The 27,758-nt window shown below is 39.6% G+C and overlaps 1 protein-coding gene across 1 annotated transcript in view; it reads left to right on the forward strand.

Moving 5' to 3' along the window:
- Positions 1–2,263: 2,263 nt before the first annotated feature.
- Positions 2,264–27,758, forward strand: part of LOC104407395 (A disintegrin and metalloproteinase with thrombospondin motifs 12-like) — a gene marked incomplete at both ends in the record, with an annotated part of 102,694 nt that continues 77,199 nt past the window's right edge. Inside the window, one exon of the mRNA XM_010016675.1 lies at positions 2,264–2,625. Within this exon, the coding sequence (XP_010014977.1) occupies positions 2,264–2,625 (362 nt within the window). The remainder of the gene's footprint in view (positions 2,626–27,758) is intronic.

Here is a 27,758-nt window from a genome sequence, read left to right on the forward strand (position 1 = left end):
TGTTGTAATCTTAATCCCTCTGGTCTTTTGAAAACTGCTTCATAATTCAATTCTGTGATTATATTACAGTATACTGTTATTGCAGCATAATTCTGCTTTCCAGTGACTAGCATTCAGAAACAAGTATTTAAGGAGGAGTGGAAGAAGTTAGACTTCTCTGCTTTGATAATCCTGTTGCCACCAGATGCTTAGGCATTATTTTCCCTTTTACTGATGATGTTGACGTCTAAATTGCCTTAACCTCTACACATTAATCACTGTAATGAAATAAAAAACTTCCTTGAATAGTTTGAAGTCCAAACCCGCAAGTCTTTGGTCTTGCATGGAGCTGAACAGTAAAGCCACAACTAATTAATCTGAAGACATCCAGCAGAGGCAAATCGCATAGTGACAGCAAATGAGTAAGTTTTCCTTCAGGCATTTCATTTGATTATTTCATGATCTGTGCTGAAAACCACAGAAATGAGGCCTTATCTTGCAGCATTCTCTGTTAGCCTGTCTTTACTAGCACAATATGGGATGTGGGTCTTCCCAGATGTCTAATAATGAAACTTCTACAGGTAAGCCATAATTCTGGGTGGTACACCTTTCTTCTCCTGCTCATTTTTTGCTTTGCTCTGGAGTGTGATGTACGAGTGACCTATCTTCAGCTGCTAAATTGTTCAGCTGGCACCTTATGTGGTATATAGAGGCTGTGTAAACTACAGGCATGAAGGTGTGGATTGAATTTCCCATGTCTCAGTCCCTGCTGTGTCTACGTGGGCACAGGCAGGAGATGTCTCAGAACTTGTGGTAGGTGTTAGTCTCTGAGGTGTCAAGACTTGCCACTGTGGACGTCTGAAAGCCCTCTGCTGTGGCTTGTCCTGCAAAGGCAAAAAGTCACTGTAGGCTGGTGGGAAGAATTGTGTACAAAGAAATCTGTTGTGTATGAGAATAAGTTTGCTTGTGAAATAAAGGTGCTACTGAGAAAAGGCCAGATTTCTTGTGTGGTTTTGTATACGCACTTTTTTTTTTTATTTTTTTTTTCAATTGGGTGTTTTAGTGCATGTGTCTCATGGGTCCATGGCCTGAGGAAAGACAAGCATCCATATCTCATTCTGCAGCTAATGATTACAAAGGAGATATGTTCCTTCGTGGAGGGGATGAACCTGGACAGCTGTCTGTCTCAACACGGTTTATCCTGTGTGTCTTTGAAGATGCAGATAGAAGAGAGACTTGTCTCTAGAAGGTTTGTTTTACCAGTCCTAAGGAGGAGTAAAGTGCTCTGGAAGTACCTGGAGTAGACTAAGTGCTTTGTTAACCAGCTTAATTAATGAATAAGGTTTAAGTGCTTCACGTACAAGCAGCTGGGACTTTGGGAGTGAAGAACAGCCCTGGAGAAGGATGAACTGGAATAACATGTATCCTCACAATTTCTTTTTGATGAAGTATGTTCAGACTGATTTCTTGGGCTGAAGGTAAGTATGCTAGCAGAAGATCAGGCCTTAAGAGTGTAAGTTTGCAGGGGCTGTGTTTTATGTGAATTTATGTTATTTGTTTGGGACTTTTGAGTTTTACACTAATTTAAAGGAAAATGAAATTGGGAACAGGTGGTATTTGTTTTGTGTCACAGCAGGAGACAAGAATGCCAGGAACGCTTTCTTCCCTTGTTAGATCCTGATACGTGTTAATACATCCAATCTTACTCATGTTGGAACCCCTTATGAAAAAGGACACAGTTACTTCATTCCTCTTCAAACCCTTCTTTAAAATTTCATCCTCTGCTGCCACTGCTAAAGCTGATGCTACTGAGGTGCTATTGCTGTGGCCTGTCAAGCCAATTAGTAGTGTTCCCATTACTCGTATCTGTTTTTAAGGCTCTGTCTCCTGCTTCAGGTGGTCAGCTTTTTGGATGTGTGAGGATGATCTTGATCAGAGCATTGTGTCCTGGGGACCTAGGACACAGAGAGTTCTCAGCTCTTGTGGGGTTGGGAAGAGGTGTGTGTGTGACAATCAATCCTTCATATGAATGGTGACAAAATGTTTGAAAAGAAGAACTTTTAGCTTCTAGATCGAGTGTTATAACGGGAGAGTATAAAGCCCAAATGAGGATTGTAATGCACGGTGGTCTGTGCACTGTCTGCCTTTATGTCAGTAGGACGGTGTGCTGAATTGCAGTAATTTTTGCATTTTCCCTTAAATCATGTGAGATTTAAACAGGCTAGGACTCACCCTAGGTTTACTTCTTTTCTTTTCTTTGTTTTCTTTCCCCCCTTCCTCTCAGAGCAATTTATCAAGACATTGCCAGAATACCATGTGGTTGATCCAGCAAGAGTAGATGCAAGTGGGCATTTTCTTTCTTTTAATTTACACCATGACATCTCAAACACGAGGAAGAAGAGAGACCTCAGCAAAAAGGATAATATGGTATACTACAGAATTAACCATGAGGATAAGGATCTGTTTTTTAATTTGACTGCCCATGTGGGATTTCTTTCCCATAACTACGTAGTAGAAAGGAGACACGGCAACCACACTGGTGCGAAGATTGCAACTCACTCAGGAGCAACTTGCCACTTCATTGGCACAGTGGTGCAGCCAGGTTCTGGGATTGGGACAGCAGCGATCAGCACTTGCAATGGCCTGGTAAGTGATGTGACCTTTAATGGGGTTCTGGCTAATTTTGGTATTACTAGAACTGAGCTAGAACTCTGGTGTATGAAAATGTTTGGTAAGAAAATGGATAAGCCAATCTGACATAACACTTTGACATAACCTTACTGACATAATGCTCCAGAAGAATCGGTCTAATACTATGGATGTCATCTGGATTTTTGGAAGAGAGAATCAGGTCAACAGTTGATCCTGAGGCCCCTTTAGGGTTTACTTTAGTTGCTAGATTTTTTTTTTCTGGTGGAGGACTGAACATCTCTGCCATTCATATGGCTTGAAGCCATCCAAATATCCAGTCACTGCTCTGATCCCATTAGTAGCTGGACCAACTTTGCCATGCATCTGGATATGAGCTCCTGTTTTAGTTTCCTCTAAAAGGAATGTAGGTCAGGTGCAGCAAAACTGCCGTCCTTATCAAACCTGCTGGGGGTAGGCTGGGAAGACTGAGAGATTTGCTTCAGAACTGCACTGCAGCTTCAGAAATAAATGTTAGGGTAGATGCAACCTTAGCTAGAGCTTTAAATTCAAATCTGAACCACTTCTAAGCATTCCTAATTCAAAAGAGTACTTCTGAGGCTGGAGCTTGAAGCCTTACATTTCTCAGTAGACTGTGACTCAGACAAGGAGGTAGAAACCTTATTTTTCTGGGCTTTGTTTTTTACCACTACCATAGGTTAGGTTTCTACTTCTATAGGATAAGGCTGAAGCCATCTTGTCAGGGAGGGGAAGAAGACACAGACTGCTGGAATGTGAAGGGGATGGTACAGGGAGCTGTGTAAAATGTCACACATAATCGCTGAGAAGCAAATGCAAAGGGTTTGTGGAGTGTGCAGAGGTGATGAAATGTGGGCAGGGTGCGTGTGCTGTAGTGCCTTGACCACTGAGTGGCAAATTACAGTGTTTGAAAGTGCATAGAGCAGTGCACTGATACCTTTCTGACAATACATCTCAGTCTGACACAGGCTAGGGACTGATGCTTCATTTTTAAGCATGAACTCCACACCAAGGTGTGTATCTGTAAAGTACATTCTTTCCCAGACAACCTGTCAATGTTGAAGTGTGTTCCTTGTTACTGAGCAGTATGAAGCTTTCTGAAGCTTTGGAAAATCGGGGGGTTACAAAAGTATCTTGGCAATTTATGAAGAGTAGCATGAAGACAGCTCTGGTGTAGATGAAATGTGAAACTTTGGAGTCTACACAAGTGCTGATGACACTTCTGGCATGTTGCCTAAAGAAACAGACCGTTGCTTGAAGTGAGAAGCTTCAGTCCCACAGGCACAAAGATCAAGGATTTTCTAAGTAATTCTTCCAGTGTGGACTGACTTGTCAAAACTTCCCTGAAACATGTTGTGGTCATACACGTTCAGTAAGGAAAAGGAGAAAGGATGAAAAAGGTAGTTCCTTCGGTTGGTTTGTCTTGTGCTTTACCAGAATGTCTTCATTAGTTTTCATTGGGATAAGAACTTGAAATTATGTTCTGGGTCTTCATTATGCCTTCTGAAGTCTTCAAAAGGATTTAAAACCCCCAAAACCCCTGCAGTTACATTTTAAGTTCAGCTTGGTGTTATCCGATGGAGCGATCCTTTAATTTGGGCTACAAACTATTTGAGGTTTACTTTGATTTGGAGGGTTTTTGAAACAATGGTCGCTAGAATACAGGCTTGGAGATTGTTTCTTTTCGACAAAATACTTGTATCAGAAAAATAGTCATGGTTTGGGTTTTCCCACTATCCCCAGAATGAAACCTTGAAAATACAGAATCATAAATTAATTCAGGTTGAAAGTGACCTTTGGGGAAAAACGCGATGGTTTTGATGCAGTGATTTTTGAAGTCCAGAAGTCACTGCTCTTAAGAGGTTTCAGGAAGGGTTGGGTCTGAATCTCTTAGTTCTTCTGACTGCCACAGCTAGGGAAAGGTAGTTTAGCTTGCCTTTCCCGTGGAAGTTTTCCAGATGTTCCAGTGTCATATGGAAGCACTGATTAGTGAGTAGTTTTGCCAGCATTGAGAAATGCAATCAGGTTTTCACAATAAAAACATGTTGTTTCTGAAACTGTATGTGACAGTCTGCTGCTTCCTGAGCTAATGGTAAATTATTTCCATACTGGAGATCCACAGTTTTTTGCTCTTCTGCACCATGTCTTTTTCTTCTTTTTGCTGCCCTTTTTTTTCTTCCTGAGATGTGTTGTTATTTTGTTTCTTAATTGAAAAGAGCTTTTTTTCTGTTTATTCTTATCAGGGAGAGAAGGAGAACTGACAATAGGTAAACCACACGGAATTAGAGCAACTTATTTGAGATACTAAAAACCTATCTCATGAGGAGAAATTGTAAGCTTGTTTACTGTAGGAGATTAATTCTAAGCTACTTGATAAAAAGAGTTACAAGAACTTATGAGTTGCACAGGGTCAGTTGGTAAAGCTCCTTGGGGCTGAGATGAGAAGAAGAAGAAAATAACAAAAGACTGTGATTGAAAGATGCCAGCTTCCCAGAATAGGCTTTGGCAGCAGTGGCTGCTGCATGGTTCCCTGTGCAAGGTCAGGACCACACTCCAGGTGTGTGCTTTGGCAAGTAGGTCCCAATTCAGCACACCACTGCGAGCTGGCAGAGAGCTGATGTGCTCCAGCCTCAAAAACTGGGAGCAGGTAAGAACAAGTACCTTAGCCTTCAGATTTGGGGAATGGGAGTTTTATTGATGTTCCTTTCCTCAACACCATTTTGTCTTGACAGTTCACGTATGTTACAAAATGATAAACATACTTTGCTTTTTTTGTTGAGATGGTCTTTAATAAGCTAAATGAGGCACTGATTTGTGATAGTAGTGAGTGACAGGAAAGTGTGTCATACCTTAACTGCTAATTTTTGTCTTTCTTAATGATAGGGGCTGGTAAAAAATTTATAATACTGGAAAATATTGATTTAAATAAATAAATGTGTTTTACTGGAATATTCCTTTTGTTGACTGTTTTTAGTGGGAAAAGATTGAAATATTATTTGTAATTTTGTCCAGTGAATTGGTTAAGAATATTGTAATCTTTTGCATCATCACCCACCCCCTCCAAAAAAAAACCTAAAAAAAAAAAAAAAAAAAGGTTGGCCTGAAGTGGGGCACAATAAATTCCTAAAGATGAATGTGGCAGCGGAATCCTAGTTTTACTTTTCTTTCTGGAATGATTTCCTCTTATGGGAAGTCTACTTGATTCATATTTGGAAGTTCCTGAATTTGCAGGATAAAAGCAGTGTGTAAGAAAAAAACAGAGATGTGTGGCTTAGAGTTGTATTCTGTCATAAGGATCACTTGCACAGAGCACTGAAAGTATAGTAAACCTAGAAATGGGTTTTCGTCTCCCTTGTGTTTTTACTTTGAAATAAATTCCTGCTTCCATTTGCATTACATGAGCATCACTCACGTAGCAGCAATATAACTTACTATTAATTTTTATTCATGTCACTCTTTAGAATCAGATTTCTTACGCATAAATCGAGTGGATGGTGCTGAGAAGATGTGGTTTTCAAAGGGGCATCTGTTTGGCTAAATCACATTGACAAATGATTGAAAAAGAGAAGTGACACTTTCAAAATGTGGGAAACAACTTTTTGCCATCAGTGGTTCTCCAGGCTGACAGCCTGTTGCTTTTCAGCTAGAATGTCATCAGTCTTAGGAATTGCAGCAGTTCCTTACTTGTTTTGAGAACAGTACACTGATGTCTTATAAATTTCATTTTCCTATGTATTTATATATTCCCAAATGCCCTGGAAGGGGAATAACAAAGTGACAGATTTGAGATATAAGAATAGAGGGCACAGTCATTGTATGACATTGTTCTTTTTAAGAAATGTAAATATGTCTCCATTTTCAGAAATAAATCTGAAAACAAATGGCTAGGGATCTGGGCAGAATGGGACAAGAGGATTAAGAGGACAAACTAGCAGCGATCTGGAGGAACTTAGTTGTAATTTACAAATCCTTTTTTTTTTTTTTAGTGTATTAACACCTTGTGATATCTTTTTTCCCCTTTCGTACTAAACAGGTCATGACCTTCTTAACAGGTTTAAGAACATGATTCTGCAAGCTCTGCCTCTTCTGTGCCATTTGCCCTATAGCCCAGAGAAATTACCATGTCTTTCTATTCCTATGTGGTATACCTGCAACCAACATTTTTTTCTCTTCCAATAGAAGTGGGGTTATTTTTTGGCTGATTATGTGGCAGCGCAGAAATACACTTAAAGAAGGGGAAGATGTAACCTTTTCTTCTGTTGCAGTTATGATCATCTGAAACTGGATTCAGCACTCATCTCTGACATGGAATTGCACAGCCCCAGAACATATTTGGACACACATGCTGTTTTGGTGGCTGTTATTTTAAGAGATAAATTGAAATGTATTTCTGTAGTGGTAATAAAGGGACTGGGAAACAAATACACAAGTTCTTTTTCAGGGACTCTTTCCTTCACTCATCTTTCTTTGCTTCCTCTGAGAGAGTCTCTGACTTCTTTGTACAGTCTCTGACTGTACGGTACTTGGTGGGTTCTGCTTGTGGTTGGAAGAATGGCAGATGGCTCTATCTGCCAGTCGTGTCTTTTTGTTTGGATGTCAGTGACATCTCCACAGCATCTTTTGGTTTGTCCAGCTGGTGATGATCTGCTGGAACCATAATGTAGGAATAAGGCATTCGGAGAATATCAGGTATGAAAGCAAGCTGCCAGCCGCCTTCTTGGGGATGGGAATTGCTCTGTGGTTGAATATAATGGAGCTTCCAAAGTCTGAATGTTTTGATTTGGCTGGTTCTGGCATGTGTAAAGAAGGAAAGACCTGCTGAGTAACTCGGTTGTGTATCTGCTGTATGTTTCTTCTTAGGCAGTAGTATGAAAAACACTTAAGTAGAAAAAACTACACTGAAACTAAATACAGTGTTCTATGTCATGCATGGATGGCCCGTTCTGTCCATAAGTAATGAATATCTGGATATTCTCCTCTCTTGACTAGTGTTGTGGTTGTGTTGTGTGTTTTTTGTTGTTGTTTTGTTTGTTTGGTTTTTTTGAAGATGATCCAAAGGTGGGGAGGTGATGGCATTTGTTTTGTTGTTTATGTTTTCCCAACAGATTCATCATTCAAACTGTGTCTAGTATTTGCTGCAGTACTTTAACATCCATCCTTTCTCTCTGTGTTTGAACTTCAACTATCCATCTGCCAGCTCCCTTCCCCCAGTCTTTTGTCTGCAAAAAGACTTTAATTGACAGGTCAAACGAATGTCATCGGTGATCTCAATACATGAGAATCCGCTGTGCCTGTGGCTCCTGGTCTTGGCCTTGTCACCTTTAGCCAATATGAAGTTGTTAGTCCAGAAGCTGTGTATGGCTGGAGTTTTTATAACATAATTGTTACTTTTCAGTGGAACAGTCATTGATGGTGTAGGTGAAAATGAGGATTAGTCAGTATGAGCTGATTTAAATGGAGTACCCAGGATTAGAATGCTTTAAGGTAACTATTTTTGAGAACATGAAATACAGACTGTTGTATAGTTTTAAGAAATCTAATTCTCTTGTTTGAATCTGTATGTACTGATTTGCTTATTACTTAGGAGTATTGTTAGTGTACAGAGCTGTCAATCTTAGTTCCAGTTTCCAGGAGTCTTTTAAATGAATCTTCTGTGCATGTGTGTGTATTTTTTTTTCAGTGAAAGTCTTCACTCATCATTTAGTGTGTGGTGTTTTTTGTAACAAGTGTCTTGTTACTGAGGGAAATCTGGGAAACTGTGACTTCAGTCTAATGGTTTAGAACCCAGAAGTGAAAAATGTAAATAACATTTGTTTTACCTTTTTTCCTAGTAATGTGAGGTTTGTAGGATGGTGTGTTTTAAGGTTCTTCTAGTACGGCTTAATCTAGGCCATCTAGGCCTAATTCAGACTAACCTGAAAGAGAAAGCAATCTATCAGAGTCATTAAGCTCTCGTGAATTTGGAGGCAAAGGTGGAAACTTTTCATCAGTGAAATGATGGGTGAACACAAGCAGGTTGACTGGTGGCTCAACGCGACGCTAAGTTGTTACTGAGCAGGGCGCAGCGCTACCCATAGCCCAGCTGATGGTGAGGAGTGCTGGAGAATTCAGGAGAGATTGAAGAAAATTACTTTAAGTGGGCAGTTGGAGTGTGTGTGAGAAGAAGATCTGTGGGGCAACAAGGCTTTGATAGTTCTGCTGTTCATAGAATTTTTTTTCTATAATCCATTTTTGTGATGGCTGAAAGGAAGGATCCAGCATGGAAGTAAATACAATTGTTTGCACTTTTTGTCATCTTAACAGCGTGCTGTACTTGCTACCCATCACAAGGGCACATGCTTTGTATGTAATAATTAATAATGAGCAGAGGAGGGGGGAAGAACTGAAGCTTTCCTACATACTCAGGCAGTGATGCATTTAATGTGACATTAATAGGGACAAATCTTACCAGTTGCATGCCTTATTTTCTAGCTGTTCAAAAGGAGAAAATTACCAAAAGAGCCTGCCTTGCTTCTGTTCTGAGCAAACAGACACTGGCAGGATGTTAGGTGGTGAACAGCAATGGATGATGTAAATAACAGAACCAAATAGCGTGTCTCCTGCTTGTACTTAGAGGATAGTTAGGCTAGTGGTACTTTCACAGCAGCTGTGTGAGCCTGGCTTCTGGCACCAGCTGAAAAACAGCAGCCTGAAGGTCAGGTCCTGCCTCTTCAATTCTCTTTGTCTGCCAGAGAGGAGCAGCTGCAGTTCCTGAGCAGGGTCAGCATCAGGGCATGGTTATGTATACACATATATCAGGCACACATACATACGCAAAACTACATACATATATCTAGCTTTGTCATAGCAGGACAGTTACGCTGCAGCAAAAGCTCTTGGTTTAAGATCCATGCTGTGTGCTGGGAAGGCTTCTGTGCTGTTATATGCATTAGGTATTACCAAGCCCTTTTGCTTTTTTTCCCAGAAACTGGTGCTTAACAATTGAGTTCCCCAAGGCATTTGTAAATTGCAACAGAATTTAAGTATTTAGTAATTTAGGCTGGGATATTTATGTGCTCACACTGGCTCCAGGGCGTGCTCTGGAGAAACACTAATCTGAAACTGCAAGCTCTAAAAATAAGTGAGTAAGTAAGTAGTGATAAAAAACCTGGTTGTCTTGGCTAAACAGTATCTGTGTTTAAACACATCCATTGTGGGTTCCAGTACTCATGGCAAACAGCACGTCCTTGGTAAACTGCTTAGGCTTGTGGACGCATGGAAATCCCAAAAATAGATCTAAATCCATTGTGGTTTTAACGCACAGTAAAGGCTGATGCAGACACTATTTATGAGTTGAAGTTTTCTTTTGTTGAAATTCCAGTCTTCCGATTTTTAAATGTATGTATTTTAAAGAAAGAAGAGTCTAAATGCTCAGTCCAAACTTTAGTATCTGTTTATTTAGATGCAATGTTAACTCTGTTTCCTTATCTAGAACCTTATCCTTATTTGGTCATAGACCAAATCTGGCCAAAATTGTAAGAATGGAGACTGTGGCTTCGTGTTTTATCCAGCATCCTCTGTCCAAACATGGACGAAGTAAATATTTAGGAAAGAGTAAGAGCAGGGCAGTAGGACATCTCCACTTGGTTCATCTTTGCTTCTTTTTTCAGCTCAGATCAAATTTCTTGATGTGTCTGTTTTCTTTCTTGAGAACCTCCTGATGGAATACTCATTCATGTTCTTTCTTGGTCTCCTCTGAGTCACTGGGTGCTAGAAACATGAATCTTTACTATGAATTACAGCATTTTAAATGGATTTAGATGTATCTTCTTTTGGTTTTCATTAGTGTTTTACCAGCTTCATTTGATATTTGTGAAGGTGCTGTCTTGGAGGAGACAATGGACAGTCAACGTGCCATGAAGAAAAAATTCTTTATGTTTTTTTTCAACATTGTTAACATGGCCATAGCTTTAGAGTTTAAAGGAGTGTAATATTTCCTTTCTTTTTTTATTCCTTCATATTTTCTTCAAGCTGGAGTTCATTAGATAGGCAAATCAAGATCTAGTCAGGTCCCCTGTCTTTGTAATTAAATCAGATCAAGCAAATACTGGATTAGGTATTGGGGGACAAAGCATGTTGTTTTTTGGCAAAAACCCATTTACCACATAATTCATTTTCTGTTTGCAGAAACTCCTCTCTTAAGAATTAACATGCTTCCGTGTTAGCAAGGGAAATACAAGTAATTTGTATTACTATAAATCACCTTGGTGGATATTTATGGAGCTCGAATGACATTGTAGGCAGAATATATTTCATCCTTATTGAAGTCCATTACACTTCAGTTCTTGTGTACCACTTGAGAAAAATGTCTGTGCCAAAAGTATACTGTGAGTAATTATTACAAGTAACTTCAGATCATCTACGTTTAATTTGGAGAGTTTTTTATCACTGAACGAAACATTTCCCCCACCCCCTGTTCCTGAAATTCTCACAGGGTATAATTTCAACTGGAAGTTTAGTTGGATCCAAAGCTATATTTTTGTTCAGGATTTTGCCTCTCCTCCTAATATGTAATTTTGGATAACTTCCTAAACAGAAAGCTAGCAATTTTTGTTATGGAATTTACTGGAAAAAACTTATCCTGGTTTATTCTTTAAATTGTTTCAGTTGATCTCAATCTGCAAGTTTAAAGGGAGAGTGGGAACTGGCAGCAAAAGTACTCAGCTTTATATTTCTGAATGCCAGGTAGTTTAACAACAAACTGCAAACAGTTCTTCCTGTCTGAAAAGTTCTGTTTAATTAGTCCCTGATTAGATGCCTGTTACTTTGGGGGTGGGCATGGGGGCAGCTGAAGCAATAGAATTTTCTTTTGAGCTGTATTTCCATTAGTATTGAATGACAGCCATGATAGTGTAGTGCACCCATGCAAGTCTGTGTAGTGTCTTTGATGTTTTGAATGTTTCATAATTACTGTCTGTGATTTGCAAAGCAGTGGCAGTCTATTCATTGCAAATCACTTTTTTGCATTCTACAATGTGTCGAATTTGTATGTACAAGATTGAGAGAGCAGTATTGTTATTTGGGAATGTTTATAGTCAGAAACACCATCTTAAATTGAAAACAAACAAGCCTGGCACATAATTTCCTAATTTTTTTTTCTTTCCTCAGGTCCTTTTGGTGAAAGAAAATTGTGTCTGCACAGTTGTCTAGAATTAACTGCTCTCTGGTAGTAACATATTTTAATAAGCCAGAAATCATCGATTTTTCTATGTCATATATATCATGGTTTGCCCCAGACGATCTAATAATTCCTTTTAAAAAGCAGCATTTTTGCTGTGCTGTTAGTACTCTCAGGGACGTCGAGTGGCTGTGTCTTGAGATGTAAATAATAATTTCACGTTGGGAAGTTGCAAACTTGAGTGCATTTAGGTTAAAATTCTTTTTGGTGCTGTATGTGTCTAAAATAATCTCAATACTACAATTGCTCTGACACCTCACAGCTCAGCCCGTTTGCAGACACTTAAATGGAGAATGAGCTTGAATAAGAGCACTTGGCAAATAGAAGGTTTCCCTGTCCTTCGCTGCTCCTCTTTGTATCACTTCATGGCATAGGACCCTTTCTTCTACTGCTGGGCTGTATGCATTGAAATGTGTATGAAGGCCAGAGGGTTGAGGAAGTGTCTGTAGACATCACACACGTGGTTCTTGGAGTGCACTGATGTATGAGAGGGCTGCATGAAGCAGCATCTGGATCTGTTTGGGCAACCATGGGGAGGGAGCAGCAAGGGACTGTAACGCTCTCTTGTCCTCACACGGGTGCTATGTGCTGCTGTTGCTGTTTCCCAAGTGTGGGAAGCATCAGACAGGAGGCAGGTGAGTTTGGGCTGTTTGAGGGGGCTGCTAGAGCTGGTCTTGCATGCCAGGAAACATGGCATATTCAAAATACGCCTCAGCCAGGGGAAGGGAGGAGGCCAAAACATGGTCATCCTGTGGTACCCACCTCCATCTGAAGGTCAGGTAATATGTGCTCCTTGCTCTGGACTGTATTGGAGACTTACAGTTCAGGTGTTGTCTTATATACTGGCGTGAATAAAAAAAAAAATCAAAATCATTTGTTGTGAATAGGGCTGGGTCTTGCATCTCCCATGGGTGGGAAGGATTCTTTTTTTCATATATTGTATTTTTAATATACTTTTCTTTAGCACAGTTGCCATATAAGCGTTATAAGCATATAAGTTGCCATAAGAAGCACTTCAAATGCAATGCAGTACGCTGGTAGGTGGCTGACAAACTACCTGGGGTGTTGTATAATGCAAAGCAGTATGTCAGATGAAGCCAATGGACCCCAGCAGCTGCCTCACGGAGAGCATGTAAGGCAAAAAACATTTGGAGATCTCTCTGGGTGAGTATGTTTCCTATCTGCTGTTCCTTCAAGAAAGGGAAAATTTCGTGTCTTGGAAGAAAGGAGTTCCAAACTTGATTCATGAATCATGTCATAGTGAATCATGCTCACAGATGCCTGGAGTTGATGTCTTATGTGTAGTCCCTGTGTTACCTTGGCCATTAAAGTTGGCATAAGCTTCACTTCTTAGTCAGTGGCTGTGTACTCAAGCTTCTTAAATGGAGCATGGAATCACGAATGGAATAAAACTGCTCTTTACAGCATCACTGATGTGTTGGTTTTTTGGGTTTGTTATGTTTTTTGCCCTTTGCCTGCTGTGCAGCATGGCATAATATACCAGTTGCCAAAGTAGAACTACCCTTGAGATTGCTGTATTTCATACGTACTTTCTCTAGCTAAGTTTCTTAAGTTTCTTTGGTCAACTCTGATATTATTGCAGTAGTTGTTAGTGAGTACTTCTTTAATGTGTGCTCCTATTCTAAAAAGGAAGATTATTTATGTCTTTAAATATTTGTACAAACAGGTGTTAAATATATGGTATTTGCCTTCCACAGTCTTTCTGCTGTGTTAAGGTACACAAAACAGACTAAGGAAACTGTGCTTGTCTTAATGATGGGTTGTATTTCATTATTTAAAAAAGAAAGAAAAAAAAAGGAAAAAGCGTTGTGTTACTCAGTCTTTATTATCACCTCTTTTTCACGCTGGGACTCTCAGGTCCTTCTGTTACAGTGAAAAAGATCTTCATGTTGTGTTAGTGCTGTGCTGAATATAATAAGGTACTGGATCTAAGACTAGGACTCTATGATAAAATTACAAGCAGTGTTTTGTAACTGTTAACTTGTGCTGGAGCTTGCAGCTGTGATTTCTAGTCACATTGATAGAGTGTGCATCTTCTGTGGGTGTGCTTAACTTCTAAAAGGGAAATTGTTTAAAAATGATGAAGGATTAAAAAGAAACATCTGGTGGGGCAAAATAGTAAGTTATATGGGACTTGTTTAATGATACCTTTTTGGAAGATCAAAAAAAGTGATAATTCATTATTATTGTCTTAATTCTTAAAAAAAAAAAAGGCTGTAAAAAGCTGTTGGAAATAAACAGTAAGAAGTAAAAGCAAGTAAAAAGAAAAACAAAATTTTGTTCTTGCAAATGCAAGAATTAAATTCAGGCGGAGGAAAATGAAAATTAACATACAAGCTGCTAAGATAACTGAAAAAGCTTGGTTCAAAAGCAGGAAATGTCTTCAAGGTTTTCTTGAAGCTTGTTAAAGGTGCAAAAAATTAGGAGCTTTAAGAAACACTTCAGAATCAGGTTGTATTAAGAAGGTGTATGATTGAGAATAAAAGAAGTGGCTGAAGGAGACAAGGCCATAGCAAGAAGCTACATTATTTGATAAAAAAAAAAAAAAAATAAAAATCACTAAGACATGGTGCTTTTCAAAAGGAATTAACACAAAATTGTTGAATTACTGTGACACATAATTGTCATTTAAATTGACCTTAGAAGGTCAGTATTGGGGATGGCACAGCAATAAATGGACCAAATGAGCAACTGAGAGGAGGAAAGCTCCAGTGAAGTGTTGAGAAAGCAGCCCTTAACTCTAGAAGTCCCCAACTGGAAGATTGCCAGAACATCTGGCGGGCGGTGCTTGTGTCCTTCCATGCTTGTACTGTTTTTACTGACTTTTCATAAGAACCTACTCTGGTCTGCTGCCAGATGAAGACTACTAGGTTGAAGAGATCTTCTATTTTACTCTAGACAGGTTTTCACCATCCAAGAGTATTTGTATTTTTGCTTTATCTGTTTGTTGATACAGAAGCCCTTCTCTTGAAAGTTGTGCAAGGTAAAACAATTGACTGCTGTTGCTGCCTTGAGATGTAAGGATTTGTTTTAAAAATAAGTTATTTCTGGCTTTGATTTCATGTAGAATCTGGATGTCCTTTGTCGCTCTTTGTCCTCGAAGGGCCTCAAGAGATCTTAATGTGCATTAAACAGTCTTTGCCATGACTATAGATGACACCAAAGTGAACTGCATTGCTTACACATTCAGAGCAACTGTTGTCTTTTTCCTAATAACTCAGAACCAAAGGGAGAAGCTGGATTTCTTCCCTCAACAGGTTTTTACATTTTGTCAGCTCACAGTGGTTTCACAGTGGCTCAGTACTTGCTGACAGTTTTTGATGTATCTGTATATTATGTAGTTAATACTACTGCCTGGTAGCAGACACTTGTCAAGAATGGCAGATGCATATAACCTTTTTTGCATCAAAGTGCACAGAAATGCAATTTCTTCAAAGTAGGACCCCAGTTCCAACAGCCAGAAAATAGAGTAAGTTAGGAAAGTACAGGTTGCTCCTTGCATAGAGGAATGCATGTTTCTTATTTTATTGCTAGCTAAGCTGCAGGGACAAAATACCACTTGTTTATCCAGTTAAGTGTTCTCTTTCAAATGAGGAAAAGAATTTCACTTGGCTTTGGAGAAGAGTTCAAAAGTCTGAGAGTAGTAGCAATTCAGGAGGGAGATGCCAAAGAGAATTATAAAGCTAAATGACCATTACTGCTCCCATGGGAGGCAATCCAAACCTAAGGAGGGAATGAAACTGGAGAGCGTAAATTAGCTATGACTAACCACAAAGCTCCTGCTTGCAGTAGTAATCACTGTCTTGAGGAAAAGGGGTAACTGTGTATTAAAAGAGTGCAATATTAAATACTAACAGTATATTAATATTAAATAACAAACATTAAATTAGTTAAATACGTAATGCAGGATCATCAACTACACTGATCAACCCAGATTGGGTTTTAGGCTGCCAGATTTGTTTTGTAGCAGTGCTCTGAATTGCTCTGGTCATTAGAAAGGTATATATCTCCAGCTCAGTTGTGTTACCTTTTTGGCTATTTTCTGTAATTAGGACATGTCCTCTACTGGCAGGATAGCTGAGTAACTTTGGCATAGTCTCTTCATATTATGGCTGTGAATGTTGCTTTATCTGGTACTTTTTCTACTCAAGCTGATTATGAGACTACTTCTAAAGAAATGTGTTTTATGAAGAGTGTGAGTGACGATTCGATACTTTAAAATATAAACCAGCCAAGTTTGTTTATTTCAAGCTTCTTTATGGACATGGGACATAGCCAAACCGAGTTGTGTTTTTCATCCTTTGACAAATGTTCTGTTTTTCCCCATTACTAAGAATTTATGTTCTTTTGAACTATGAAGTGCCATCTAACACTTGTGTGGAAAGTCATCATTCATCCAGAAACCTCAGTGTGAAGATACATGATGCAGAACGCAGAGATGCAGAGCTGTATGAAGCCTGTAAATGGATATCTTGGGGGAGTTAAAAGTCTAAATCAGAAGAACACATGAAACATAATAGCTCAGGCTCTCAATGTGGATGGATTTCTGTGAAGTATAGGAATTTGTGAATTGTCAGTCTGACACTGGCATTCCTGACTCTTAGCCCTCATACAGGCTATTCTGTTACTGAGCAAATCACTTGGGTCCTGCTTCTGTCCAAGTGAGGAGATCAGACTGATCTGATTCAAAAACAAAACAGAACTAAAAAGTCAAAACAGAAATCCTCTACAACCTCAAAAGAACACCCTAAACATCAAGCACTGTGCTTATGGCCTCTCTTTTTTTAACCTGAGTTCAGGATGAGGTCTCTAGGTGTTTAAGCTGATAATGGCAGTAGCTTGAGCTGTTATGTTAGATCTGAAGCAATGCCACAGAGAATCAAATACTATTTTTCACTTTCATTTGTCCGCTGTAGAGGTAAATCATGACACTAATTTGTATACTTGCATGGTACATCTACCATTGGTGAAGCACCACTGTACTGACTGAGAGGAGTTGTGTTAGCCATTTGGGAGCTGCCTTTCATCCTTTCTGCACACCCAGTTGCATACAGCTAAGTGGGCTAATGATGTTTATGTGGCAAGATGAGTATGTGTTCATCTCTGTGTAGCATTGGCTCTCCAGTCTGTGTCACAGATCAAGTGTGATGATAGCTCTACATTTTAGAACACTGTGTTATTTGGGGTTACAGGTTGCAGGTCAGTAGTACCTGTTTTTTTTCTGTCTGGTGTCGAAGTCTGCTTTAGGCACTGCAGTGCTTCCTGTCCATTGACTAGGAAGGGACCTGAGATTGGCTGGCCGAGGTCATCAGAATTGCTCATTACTGTCCTGGATGTAATGTGACTGATTGATGAAAAGTTGTCAGATCTGTCTAGTTTGACAGTGGAGGAGAGGAACTGGAATGCAGCCCCTAGGAACAAGGGGTAGTAACTGGTGATTGATGAAATTTTCTGGCTGTGGCAGAGCATGTAACAGACCCCAGCATAGAACAGGTAGCAGAAACCTCCTGGTGTGCTAGAAACCTGCTTGCAGGGCTAGTGGCAGTGTGGTGAGACAAATGTACTGGACAAGAGTAACAACTTTAATTCTGGAATACTGGAGAGAAAAGCCTATAAAACTGCATGTGTGTGTGAATGCCTCATCAAGGATTTTAAGTCAGTCTACTGAATTTCATGACTTCCTAAATTGGGAGATTACCAAGTGATGGGAAACTAAGTCTCTGTTCTGGGGCTGCTTTTGTTTAAAATTTTCGTTGATACTCATGGGACAAGAAAAATCAACATGTGATCAACTTTGCTCAAGATACAGAGCTGGAAAGTATGAGTACAGAGAAGGTCTGGGATGCAGTATCACTAAAAGAGATAATGTTAGACTCAAGTTGCAGGGAGGAAAATTCAACTGTAGTAGTCTGGACTGTGAAGTCATAAATTTAGCAAATAATGGGAATTTCTGCTTTTAAGAGCTCATCTGTGGAATCATAAGAGCAAGACTTTCATATCCTCTCTTTGTAGTTTGTTTTGTAGTTTATTACTAGCAGAAGAAAAGTTACCTTGGGAGGGGAAAAAAAAAAAAAAAGAAAAAAAAAAGGATCCTGGGATTGAGCAGAGATTAGGAAAAGATAGGAAAATGTGGCTAAAGGTTCACTTAGGATAGAGCAGGCATTTCTTATCGCTCAGTTGGAAAAAATACAGGGAAAGAACTAGTGGGAAGTATTACTTTACTGTTCTCCAGGTGTCTGCATTTGTCAGTTCTGGGAAATAGGATGGGGGTAAGAGATGTTGGTTTGAGCCAGCCCTGCTTTTCTCATGCGAGATTTAGTTTATGCAGCGGAGAACTGGCAACTGGGTCTGTTGATGTAGGGTTTCCCTTCATGTTCTGTTTTTTGCTGCCTGAGTACTGTTTTGGATGCTCAGACAATAATGGTTTGTGAGGATTAACAGATGTTCTTGGAACAAGAGTGCTAACATCCTCGGTAAGACCTGGAAAAACAAAAAGTAAATAAGCTTTGAAATTGGAGCATAAGAGGTTAGGTAACCGTGGGAGATGATTTAGGCATACTTGAAGACCTATCTGAGCCTGGGATTTCAAGTAGCAAGACATGCCCTTTTAGCAGTACTCTGAAATCTGATTGATAAACATCTTATTTCCTTCACAAGAGGCCTTCGTTTATTTCAGCCTTGCCTTTCTTCCAGAGTCATAAAGGCTAAAGCAAAAGTGATTTTCTAGGGCACAGTGTACCTGTGTTTGGTATGAGTCCAGATAATACAATTTCTATAAATGGCTTCGTAGTTCGTTTCTTGCTCTGGCTTTTGTTACGGCCTCTGACCACTGCTTTCAGGGGGGGCTGGCTGCTTACATGACCACTCCAGTCCAAAAACGAGGAGGGTGATGGATTTGGAGGAAGGCTGAGCACCCCCGTCCCTCCCCACAGTCAGTAGCATCCTTTTTTCTTTATAGCAGAGTGCTGTGGTGCCTTTGTGTGTTACCAGAAATGTTTGGTTATAGGAGGAGGCTGATGGAGAGCAGAGGTCCCATACACTGAGGGAGTGAAGGCATGATGTGAAGGGGCAAGTTTCTCTGCATACAGCCTGTGACTTTTGTAATTAGATAGGCTCCAATTACTGCCTACCATCTTTTGTTTGTGTTTCCCAGGGCCATATCCTTGCTTGTCAGCAAGAGCCGAGTAACCTGGGAGTGACTGTAGGTGCTGCCCAGAGCCCCCTGAAACTCACTAGCTCTTTGTCCAAAAGGCTTAATAGTACTACAGTTTCTAGTACTATCACATGTCTTTTTGGTATTGGTTTCATGAAGGATTCACATTCACTGCTTTCTGTTGCTAAAATAATGTGTCTTACACTGACTTGTTACACTATCACAGTGCACTGGAGTTGCAGAGGTCGAAGCCTGGGCATCCTGTACTTGCACACTAAATTCTGCAACATAAAAGCCAGATTAACTCTTTAGAGGATTATTCTTTGAGGGGTTTGCCAAGGCTGGCAAGGCTTTTTGGTTACCTTTCTCTTTAGGAAGTTACTGGGCAAGTGTGTAAGGCAGCAAACTATTTATTTTCTGGCTTGGATTCTTTTCTGTATAGACCTGCATTGGTTTTAATCAGGTGGCAGACATGGTAGACTGTAGTCTCTGCTTTTTTTGTCTTTGAAAGGCTAATTTGTGCTCCAGTGACTGGGGTAAGAACAGAGGGGTGAGCTTGATGCTGACAACAAGAAATTCTAATTGTTTGTCTCTGTGAAAGTGTTGGACGACATCACAGAAAATACTCTGGTAGTGCTTCCAGAGGTATTGAACAGAGGCTGAGATAAATGCCATCTCTGTTTTTACATATTACTATGACATCAAAGAATGAAACATGCTCTCTCTGTCTTCTGCAGCGGTGTAAACTTAATGGCTGATTTGTAACACAGTTTTTCATATTGTATTATGCGTTATTAGAGCAAACATTTACCCAGGGGGCAATTTCATGCTGTGGTTACAGTAGGAAAAGGGGCAGTAGACCCAGGTAATAAAACTGCATTTGTTTTGACTCATTAACTGTAAAATGGGTAGAACTGCTCCCGCTAGAGCTGAGAAGAGGTGCTGGGGTCAGGGCTGGGAACAAAGGACTGATAGTTACAGCAGGGTGAGCCGCTGTAGTGGGTGCCCACAGCTGCTGGGGACCTTGCTGTGTTTTCTTGGCTACCTCTGTGGGCACAAGCCAGTGGTGAGTCTTGTCAGGCTCTGGCAGGTTTCCTGGCTCCCGTGAACTGGCCAGATGGCAGGGTTTAAATGAAGAGTATTTGGTTTTTTGCACATGGGTTTATTCTGTACAAGAGCTGTCTAAGCAGTAGTAAAGTGGCAGTTTGGCATAATATCTCCAGGGGCTTTTGGAGTATGAGGAGAGCAGGGATTTTTGTCATAAGCAAACCAACATTTTCTGAGCCATAAAAGGTCATAACAATATTTGCAAAAGTCAGTCACAGTTAAGGGCCAAATTCTGCTTTTGTTGTACAGTCAATAAAAGGGTAAACAGCAAGGCATAAACACCAGAGTGTCATGCTGAATTTTTTCATGTGCTCAGAGTAGCTTTAGATCTTTGGCTGTATGTTGATACAGATTTCCTTGTGTATAAAGAAGCGAGAATGTAGCACTTCTGAGTAATTTTCCCACCTTTGGAAGTGTTGTCTAGGAATCTAGGATTACTAGATAACATAGCTGTGATGGAAGGGCAGTATCTACAATCTAAGTGTTTTACTGAAGAGTGTAACATCGGAATTTTCAAAATAGCTCAGGTTACTTGTGTGGTTTTGTCAAGAACTGTATGCAGAAGTAGTGTTGGTACCTAGTTGGCCCTATTAAATGTGATTCAGTACCATTTGAACCTGGAGTTGGTGCTTAGCAGAAAATTTTAAGTGAACTACTTGTCTGTGTAACTACTATTGATAGAAATAAGGGCACAGGAGTTTTCAAACCCATGAGAGAAAGCAGGAGATGAAGTAGGCTTTGTAAGGAACTAGAAGAGAGAGGCAGGAGAAGCTAGGCATGGGATGGAGGAGAAAGTGGACATTTGGGAATAGTTATCCTGATGCTGTGAGCAGTAGTAGCGGGTGGAGATTACCAATGAATGTGGTACCTGTGAGTACTGCGCGTCTGCTTGCTGCAGTTCAGACTGTTCTGTGTGTGTGCAGCTGTGGAAACTGTAGGTCTGACAGGAGAACATAAGACCAGGACACTCCCCACTTCTGTTATCAGAGCAGACAGTTTGCCGTTTTAATTAATTACTGCTTCCTATCCGGAACAGGGAGTTCTCATCCACAGTGTTCCTTTGTATATCATTCAGTTTAAGGTGGAAAACAGCATCTCGTTGAATATAGAAAACGATAGCAGGCCACAGCTGATATTTATTGGAATAACAAGCCCATATGAAAGGCAGCAGGCAGTTGGGAAGAATCCTCTGGGAATCTAATAAAAGTTAATTTTCAAGCAGCTTTTTTCTTTTTGGTTTTTTTTTTTTTTTTTTTTTTTTTTTTCCCCACCTTTAGTCTGTTGTTCCTGCTTGTATGGTGGATACATTTGAGTTTACTGGGGAAAATGGCAAGTTCATGTCCTTAGGATTAGGCTGACCTCAGCCTGATTTGAAACTGATAGGATGTTCTCCTGAGCTTCCACACGTGCCTTCCTCTTACTCTGCCCACTATACTCTGTCCTAAAAACACTACATGCATGTCACTTTAGAAACACACATCAATGAATAGTAGTTGAAGGGCTGATAACTGGAGAGGTTTAAATAGTTTGGATCATTGATTTTTAGGAGCTGGTGTGTGCCTTTGCAAGGAAAGATAAATACTACATTGAATTTGCCAAATTACAAAGATTCGAGAGAAGGGTGAAGCAATGGCAGTTGTTGTGCCACAGAGAAAGGTGTATTATTCTTTGGTTCTGAGGAAACATAAGCTAGCCTGCTGATGTGAGCTGGCAGATGGAAGAATAACAAGGTTGTAGTAAGTATAGCATGCATAAGTTAAGGTCTAACCATACAGGCAGCTGAAGACAAAAAGACCATGGAGGCAAATATGAAATGTCATGCTACTTACTGTATGATGGTAGGTAGCGATATGTAATTTTGAAGTGCATACTTGTCATTTGGTGTGGCGGCTCTGAAAAAAGAAAGCTATGCTAGCCTGGTACCTGCTTTCTAGCAAAGATTCTCTGTGCCAAGAGAAGCCTGGATACTGGTGAAAGTAAAGTAAATGCATCACTCACATAAAGCAGAGTTGGCAGACATTTAAGCAGGCCCCTGCAGCAATGGATGGCAGTGCCAAGAGAAATTCCCATATCCTGTTGTGTATCTCTCAGGATTGTGTTTGACTGCAGAGATTTATTAAGAGCTAGTGTTCAGCCAAGCTAAGGGGACATAAACTATACCCATGTTTCCTGAGGCTTCATTTCTCTGTTGTGTGATTTTTTTTGTTTGAACATACAGAAATTTGTGTTGTTTCCTGCATCTCAGATTGGCTCTGGCTCTGTGTGTGTCACCTGTCCTCCTGATAAAGATGTATTCTCTCAATCTTTGTATTCTCTACAGAGGGCATTAGGAATGTTTTCATGTAATTTTTCAAATCTTTGTAAGAATGTTCAGTGCCAGAGAGGCAAAATAGATACCTCTGGAGGGTTTTGATAGACATGTACCTGCTTGATAATGACTCCTCATTTAAAATCGCATTTTAAGCTCGCTCAGTTAGGCAGGTTTTGAATCATTGGAGTGTGTATAACACTGGTTTTCTTTTAAATCATTCTTCATCAAAATGTGCCAAGATAAATGCTTTACAAAGCCTATGTGTCATAAGCGTACTGTATCTTTCACTGGTCAAACTTGTAATATCATTAGGAAATGTGATTAGAAAATGTAAAAATTGTAATCTTATTAGATAGGATCTGTTGTTTATAAAGTTGGCTTTGGTTGTATTTCCTGCTGTTAATTCTTTACTAGTCTGGTTAATATCAGCTGTCCTTCCTTCTTTCCCTTCCTGCCCACCCTGAGTCATGTCAAGCTGACATGCCTGCGATGACCTATGTTGTGCTCAGTACATACTATGCCAGCATTGGCTTCTGTCAGTTCTTGGGAAAATCTCTCTTTTTCCAAAATACATTGAACAACACCGTGAAGTTCCCGCGCAGTTCTTGACCTTCCCTTTTACAGCTTTTGGATACAAACAAAACCTGCTGGCCCTAAAAGTGACAACATTACATGACTTTTTTTTCACAGACAAAGCAAGAACACTTTGATAATTCTGGGGTGGGTTTTTTGTTTGTTTGTTTGTGTTTGGTTTTTTGTTTTGTTTTGTTTGGGATTTGTTTTTTTTTTTCTTTTGTGGATGTCATTGGTGTGTCAACAGTTTGATCATCTCCATTTAATAAGAGACCAGACGTTATATTCGTATTTTAATTTCCAATATCAATTGTGTTTCACTGGCTTTGGAATCATGGTCTGAGGAGTAGAAAGAATGTAGACAAGGTAGATGTCTTCCTCACCTGAATTCTTTAATTCTTCCTCTCTGCTGACCTGGGAATCTGTTCATTTTGCTAGAGGATACTTCTCAGGGAAACTTGCAAATAGCAGTTCTTGCTTTTGAGTCAAGTAGCATAACTTGTTCATGAATGTAAAGGAACATATGGTAGGTACAGTTTATTAGGATGAGATTGCAAGGACAGTATGAGTTAAAATAATATAGCAGTATTTGAGCAGCGTTTCAGCCAGAGAAGCTATTGTGTTTGAACTCCATTTGGATATGAGAGAAGCCAGGTTCTAGTGGACAGAAGCAGGACCTTAGCTTAAATTTACCAGCTTCTCATAGCAATTTGAGCAGCATTAAAAAGAAATAGACAAAAATCCATTCACAAGTTATTCGAACTGTGCCATACACTTAAGTTTGGTCCTTTAAAATAGCTGAAGAAATGAAGACCTGCCCATCTATCTCCCTGCAGGTTTTATTATATCAGTTTTTCCTTTTCAAATACATTTTTTTTTTTTTAATGAATGCATGGCTATATCATACTTCAGGATGATGTTGTTTGTTTTGGGTTTTCACTTTTATTTTTAAAAACTTGGGTAAGATAAAAGCACAAAACAGATGAACTGTATGAATACCAAACAATACTAAGAATTTTGTTTTCATGAAGGCCAGAAATGCTCTAGTAGCAGCATTACGGCGTACGTGTCAAATTTACCCCAGTTGCTGATAGCTTATGTTCACTCTCTTGGGTCTTTTATACGTTTTGCTTCATTGTGCAGGCTTGTAAATCCCAATTATACTAATGGGTGTCATGCTTTCACATTATATGAAAGAAGTGCCAAATACAGCCCACAGTGGGATGCCCTCATCTAGCAAGTAGCTCTTACACTATGGAGCCTTTCTCTTAGCTATCAAAAACATTTAACACTGGGGAAAAGAACATTAATACAGCAGGTATTTGAGTCCAAGGACAATGATCCGGAAAGCTGTTTGCAGTTGTGTTCTGCTAGGCTGTTGCATATTGGAACAAGAGATAAAACAGTTCTCATATGAAGGAAAATAAGCAGCATTTGCAAACCTGATGGTCAGTTAATTATTGGTGAAAAATACATAGCAACTTGCTCCTGTAGGTTTTAGAAACGTTATTTGATATGCTACCCTCATTTACTGAAATGTCTCATAAAATAATTCTTTGCTGTGAATTAGAAAGCCAAACATTTGTGCTCCTTTGTTTCTGAGAAACCAGTTCTCACAATAACAATATGCATAGGTTTGCACCACCATATGGGATTTTGATGAGGGCCGATGTCCTGTCTCTATTGTGAAAGAAATCAAGTCACAGATGTCAGCTGGGCTTACCTGTGGACTGTTCAGTAGTATGAGTAACTGTTGGATGGTTTTATATTGCTGGTTTGGTTGGCAGCATTTTAAAGAGAGTCTGAATGGAAACAGGTAAATTTGGAGGGATATATGAACGCCAGTTTTAGTTTTACTCATGCTTCAAACTGGCACTCTTAGAACTGGATTCATAGGGTTTTATTTTAGACCCCCAAAGATCTTGAGGTAGGAACGTAATTGCTCAGAGTGGTGGTTCATTCTGCTAAAGGTCAGAGCCATTCTGCTGAAGATCTCTAAAAGAGTCCTTCAGCAACTGAGCTCTTAATGGTGGTTATTGGTGCTTCATATCTTTGTAAAGGCCTTATCTAGCACAAGTCATGTTTACCTTTCACTAATAACTCCAGTGGGTATTTTGAGTGCCTAAAGTTGTGTGGAGGGAACCTATGGTGTTATGCCTGACATAAGCAGGGGTTAAGTCTGCACATTCAGAAAGGACAGAAGTTACTACAGCCAGAATTTTTCCATCTGCTGGTCTGCTCTTACTTCAGGTTTATGTCATACCCAGAGGCTCTTAGAAGTGTAGTCTGAATCCTTACCCATTGACTGGTTAATGAGACATTTTGTCTAGTCTGTAGCTCCATAATTTAACATCTTCTCTGGACAAAATGGGGGCTTTTTGCCTTTTTCATAATCCTGCCTGGTTTATTTTCTTGTCTCCATCCCAGCCAAAGCAAATTATCTTGACAAATATTTGATTTCATTGAGTATACGTGAGCCATGGCACAGTTGATGGGTTTTTTCAACTCTGGGCTGCTGCTCAATAAACAGGTTGACACTGGATTGATTAGTATCCTGAATCTTAACATTTCTTGAAAGCCTCTGCTGCAGGTGATGGAGCAGTTAGGTTTTCTTAGAATTTAAAAACATGTGCAAGCAAGAGAGTAGTAATACTTATTATGTGAAGTAATGATTTAATATTATAAAAGGTTATAACTCAGAGGGAAAACCATCTGGTTAAAAATATGTGCATTTTTGTCATTCCAGCTATAACCCCAGGGTTGTTTTTTCTTGTTTTATTTTTGACTGCTTTTCATTTGGTCTAAGAACTTGTTGATGATCTGTGGCAATCAAAGTTAGCAATAGCTAACAGTGAAAATGAAAATTAATTTTGGAAAACTGTTGTCCCTTGCTCCCCTCTGTTCTCCTATAAAATGTTATGTGAACCTGTTGTGCCTTATCTTAAATTATTTTAAGTAGGCATTTTGTGGTTTTGATCTTTCCAGCAATGTCTCCTACCAGATAGTTTAATTTGTATGGTGAGGAGTTATCCACAGATTGAAGAAATGTGTATCAAATGTCTAGAAATACAACTTTCTGCTCTTTCTGTTTATAAATGCTTTTATTTTTAGATGCTATTTTTATTCCTGCTTTTATGTTATAATATTCCTCTTTTTTTTTTTTCCCCCTTTTCTAAATAATGAGTGAACTGCGCCTAAATGTGTACTAGAAGATACTGATTTCATCATGGAGACACAATTCTTGCTCTCTGTATAACAGGTCTAAGTCTGCTTTGTTCAAGGATTATTTCATATGATTCAGTTGTAATGAAGGGAACAGGCTCTGCAACAATATTTCAAGAATGAAGAGTGGTACGGGGATGGCAGGTGGAAGGGTTTGGGTGCTGCTCAGATGGACAATAGGGCTGAGTGGCCTTCTGTTAAGTAAGAGGTGATTGAAGGAGAGTACCTGAGAGATCGTATAGCAGCTTGGCTGTTTCCAGGCTTGCCTGGGTATCCAGCTGTCTGTGCTTTGTAATGTGGTGAAACGTGGAGGTGTGGGAGCAAGAGTTAACCAGGCTCAGGTACAAGAAAGGTCAGCTGGACCTGCCCTGGACAAGATGAATACAGCACTGGCTGTGGTGTTTTACCTGATGCCTATCTCATGCAGTGCTGTAACTAAATACTGGTCCCATTGCCTGTCTTAAATGAGAGGGAGCTTACTGAAATGTACAAGTATATTGATTACCAGGTATCAAGATTTATTCTTGTAATCAACAGCTGCTGAGTTTTTGTCTGATGACTCTGGTTGCTTAAGTGTTACCACTTAACTGAATTTTAAAGGCGGTGCGAACCTTCAGTTCTGCACAAGCCTGACTTGAATAAGCATTTCTGTTTAAAAGCTTAAGTGAAGTCCAGAGCTCTCCCTCTGTGTTGTTTGCCTGTTTGGCAGCTCTGGTGTGTGAAAGTAATAAATGAAATTAAATGGCCTTTCAGTGTGGCTCTTGGCTATAGGGTTTTTCACACCTGACAGTAATAGGAATGTGTTTGAAATCCGTACTCTTCTTTTTAGAGAAAGTGGAGGGATGTGCGTGACTGACACAGCTGGCCTTGTGCATCTCATCTTCAAAGAAGCTCTTTTTTTTTCTTGTGATAAAAGTAAAAGTTAAATCTGGAGAAACACTAATCTCTCAACTTTTTTTATAGATTATATCTCATATTTTGGTTTCCCCCTCAGTCACAGTCATCTTGTTGTGCGTACTGAGCTCAGGAAAGGTAGCGAATGTTCTTTAGCTTGCATGGAGATGGTATGTGTAAGAAGAGCGTATTTTCCAGATGAAGCATATTTGAAATTAATTGGGTTTTTTTTTCTTTTTTTTTTTTTTTTTTTAATACTGTCAGATACGAGCCTTCAAGTATCTTCTTGCAGAATTGACTTGCAGGAGTACAGGCTGCCCCCGCAGTTATTTGCAATTTAATTTCCCTTTCTTTGATATGGCATCTCCAAACCAGCATCTCCTCGTTTCTCCTGCGAAATTAAGTATCTAAAAAAATACATATGTTTGGTGGTGCATGGTCACCCTGTCTTTGATACGCTCTTATTCTGTACGGTACCTATTGCTATTGTATGATGTACTGAGACTGGTGACTAATGCAGAGTTCTGGACAATCCTTCTCTGCCCTGACAGTGCTGCATTAATGACAGAAGTAATTAATTTTATGTCAGAGGTGTCTGTAAAATGAAATGGTTA

The sequence above is a fragment of the Nestor notabilis genome, unplaced genomic scaffold, assembly GCF_000696875.1.
Source record: "Nestor notabilis isolate BGI_N333 unplaced genomic scaffold, ASM69687v1 scaffold796, whole genome shotgun sequence".
Classification (NCBI taxonomy): Eukaryota; Metazoa; Chordata; class Aves; order Psittaciformes; family Psittacidae; genus Nestor; species Nestor notabilis.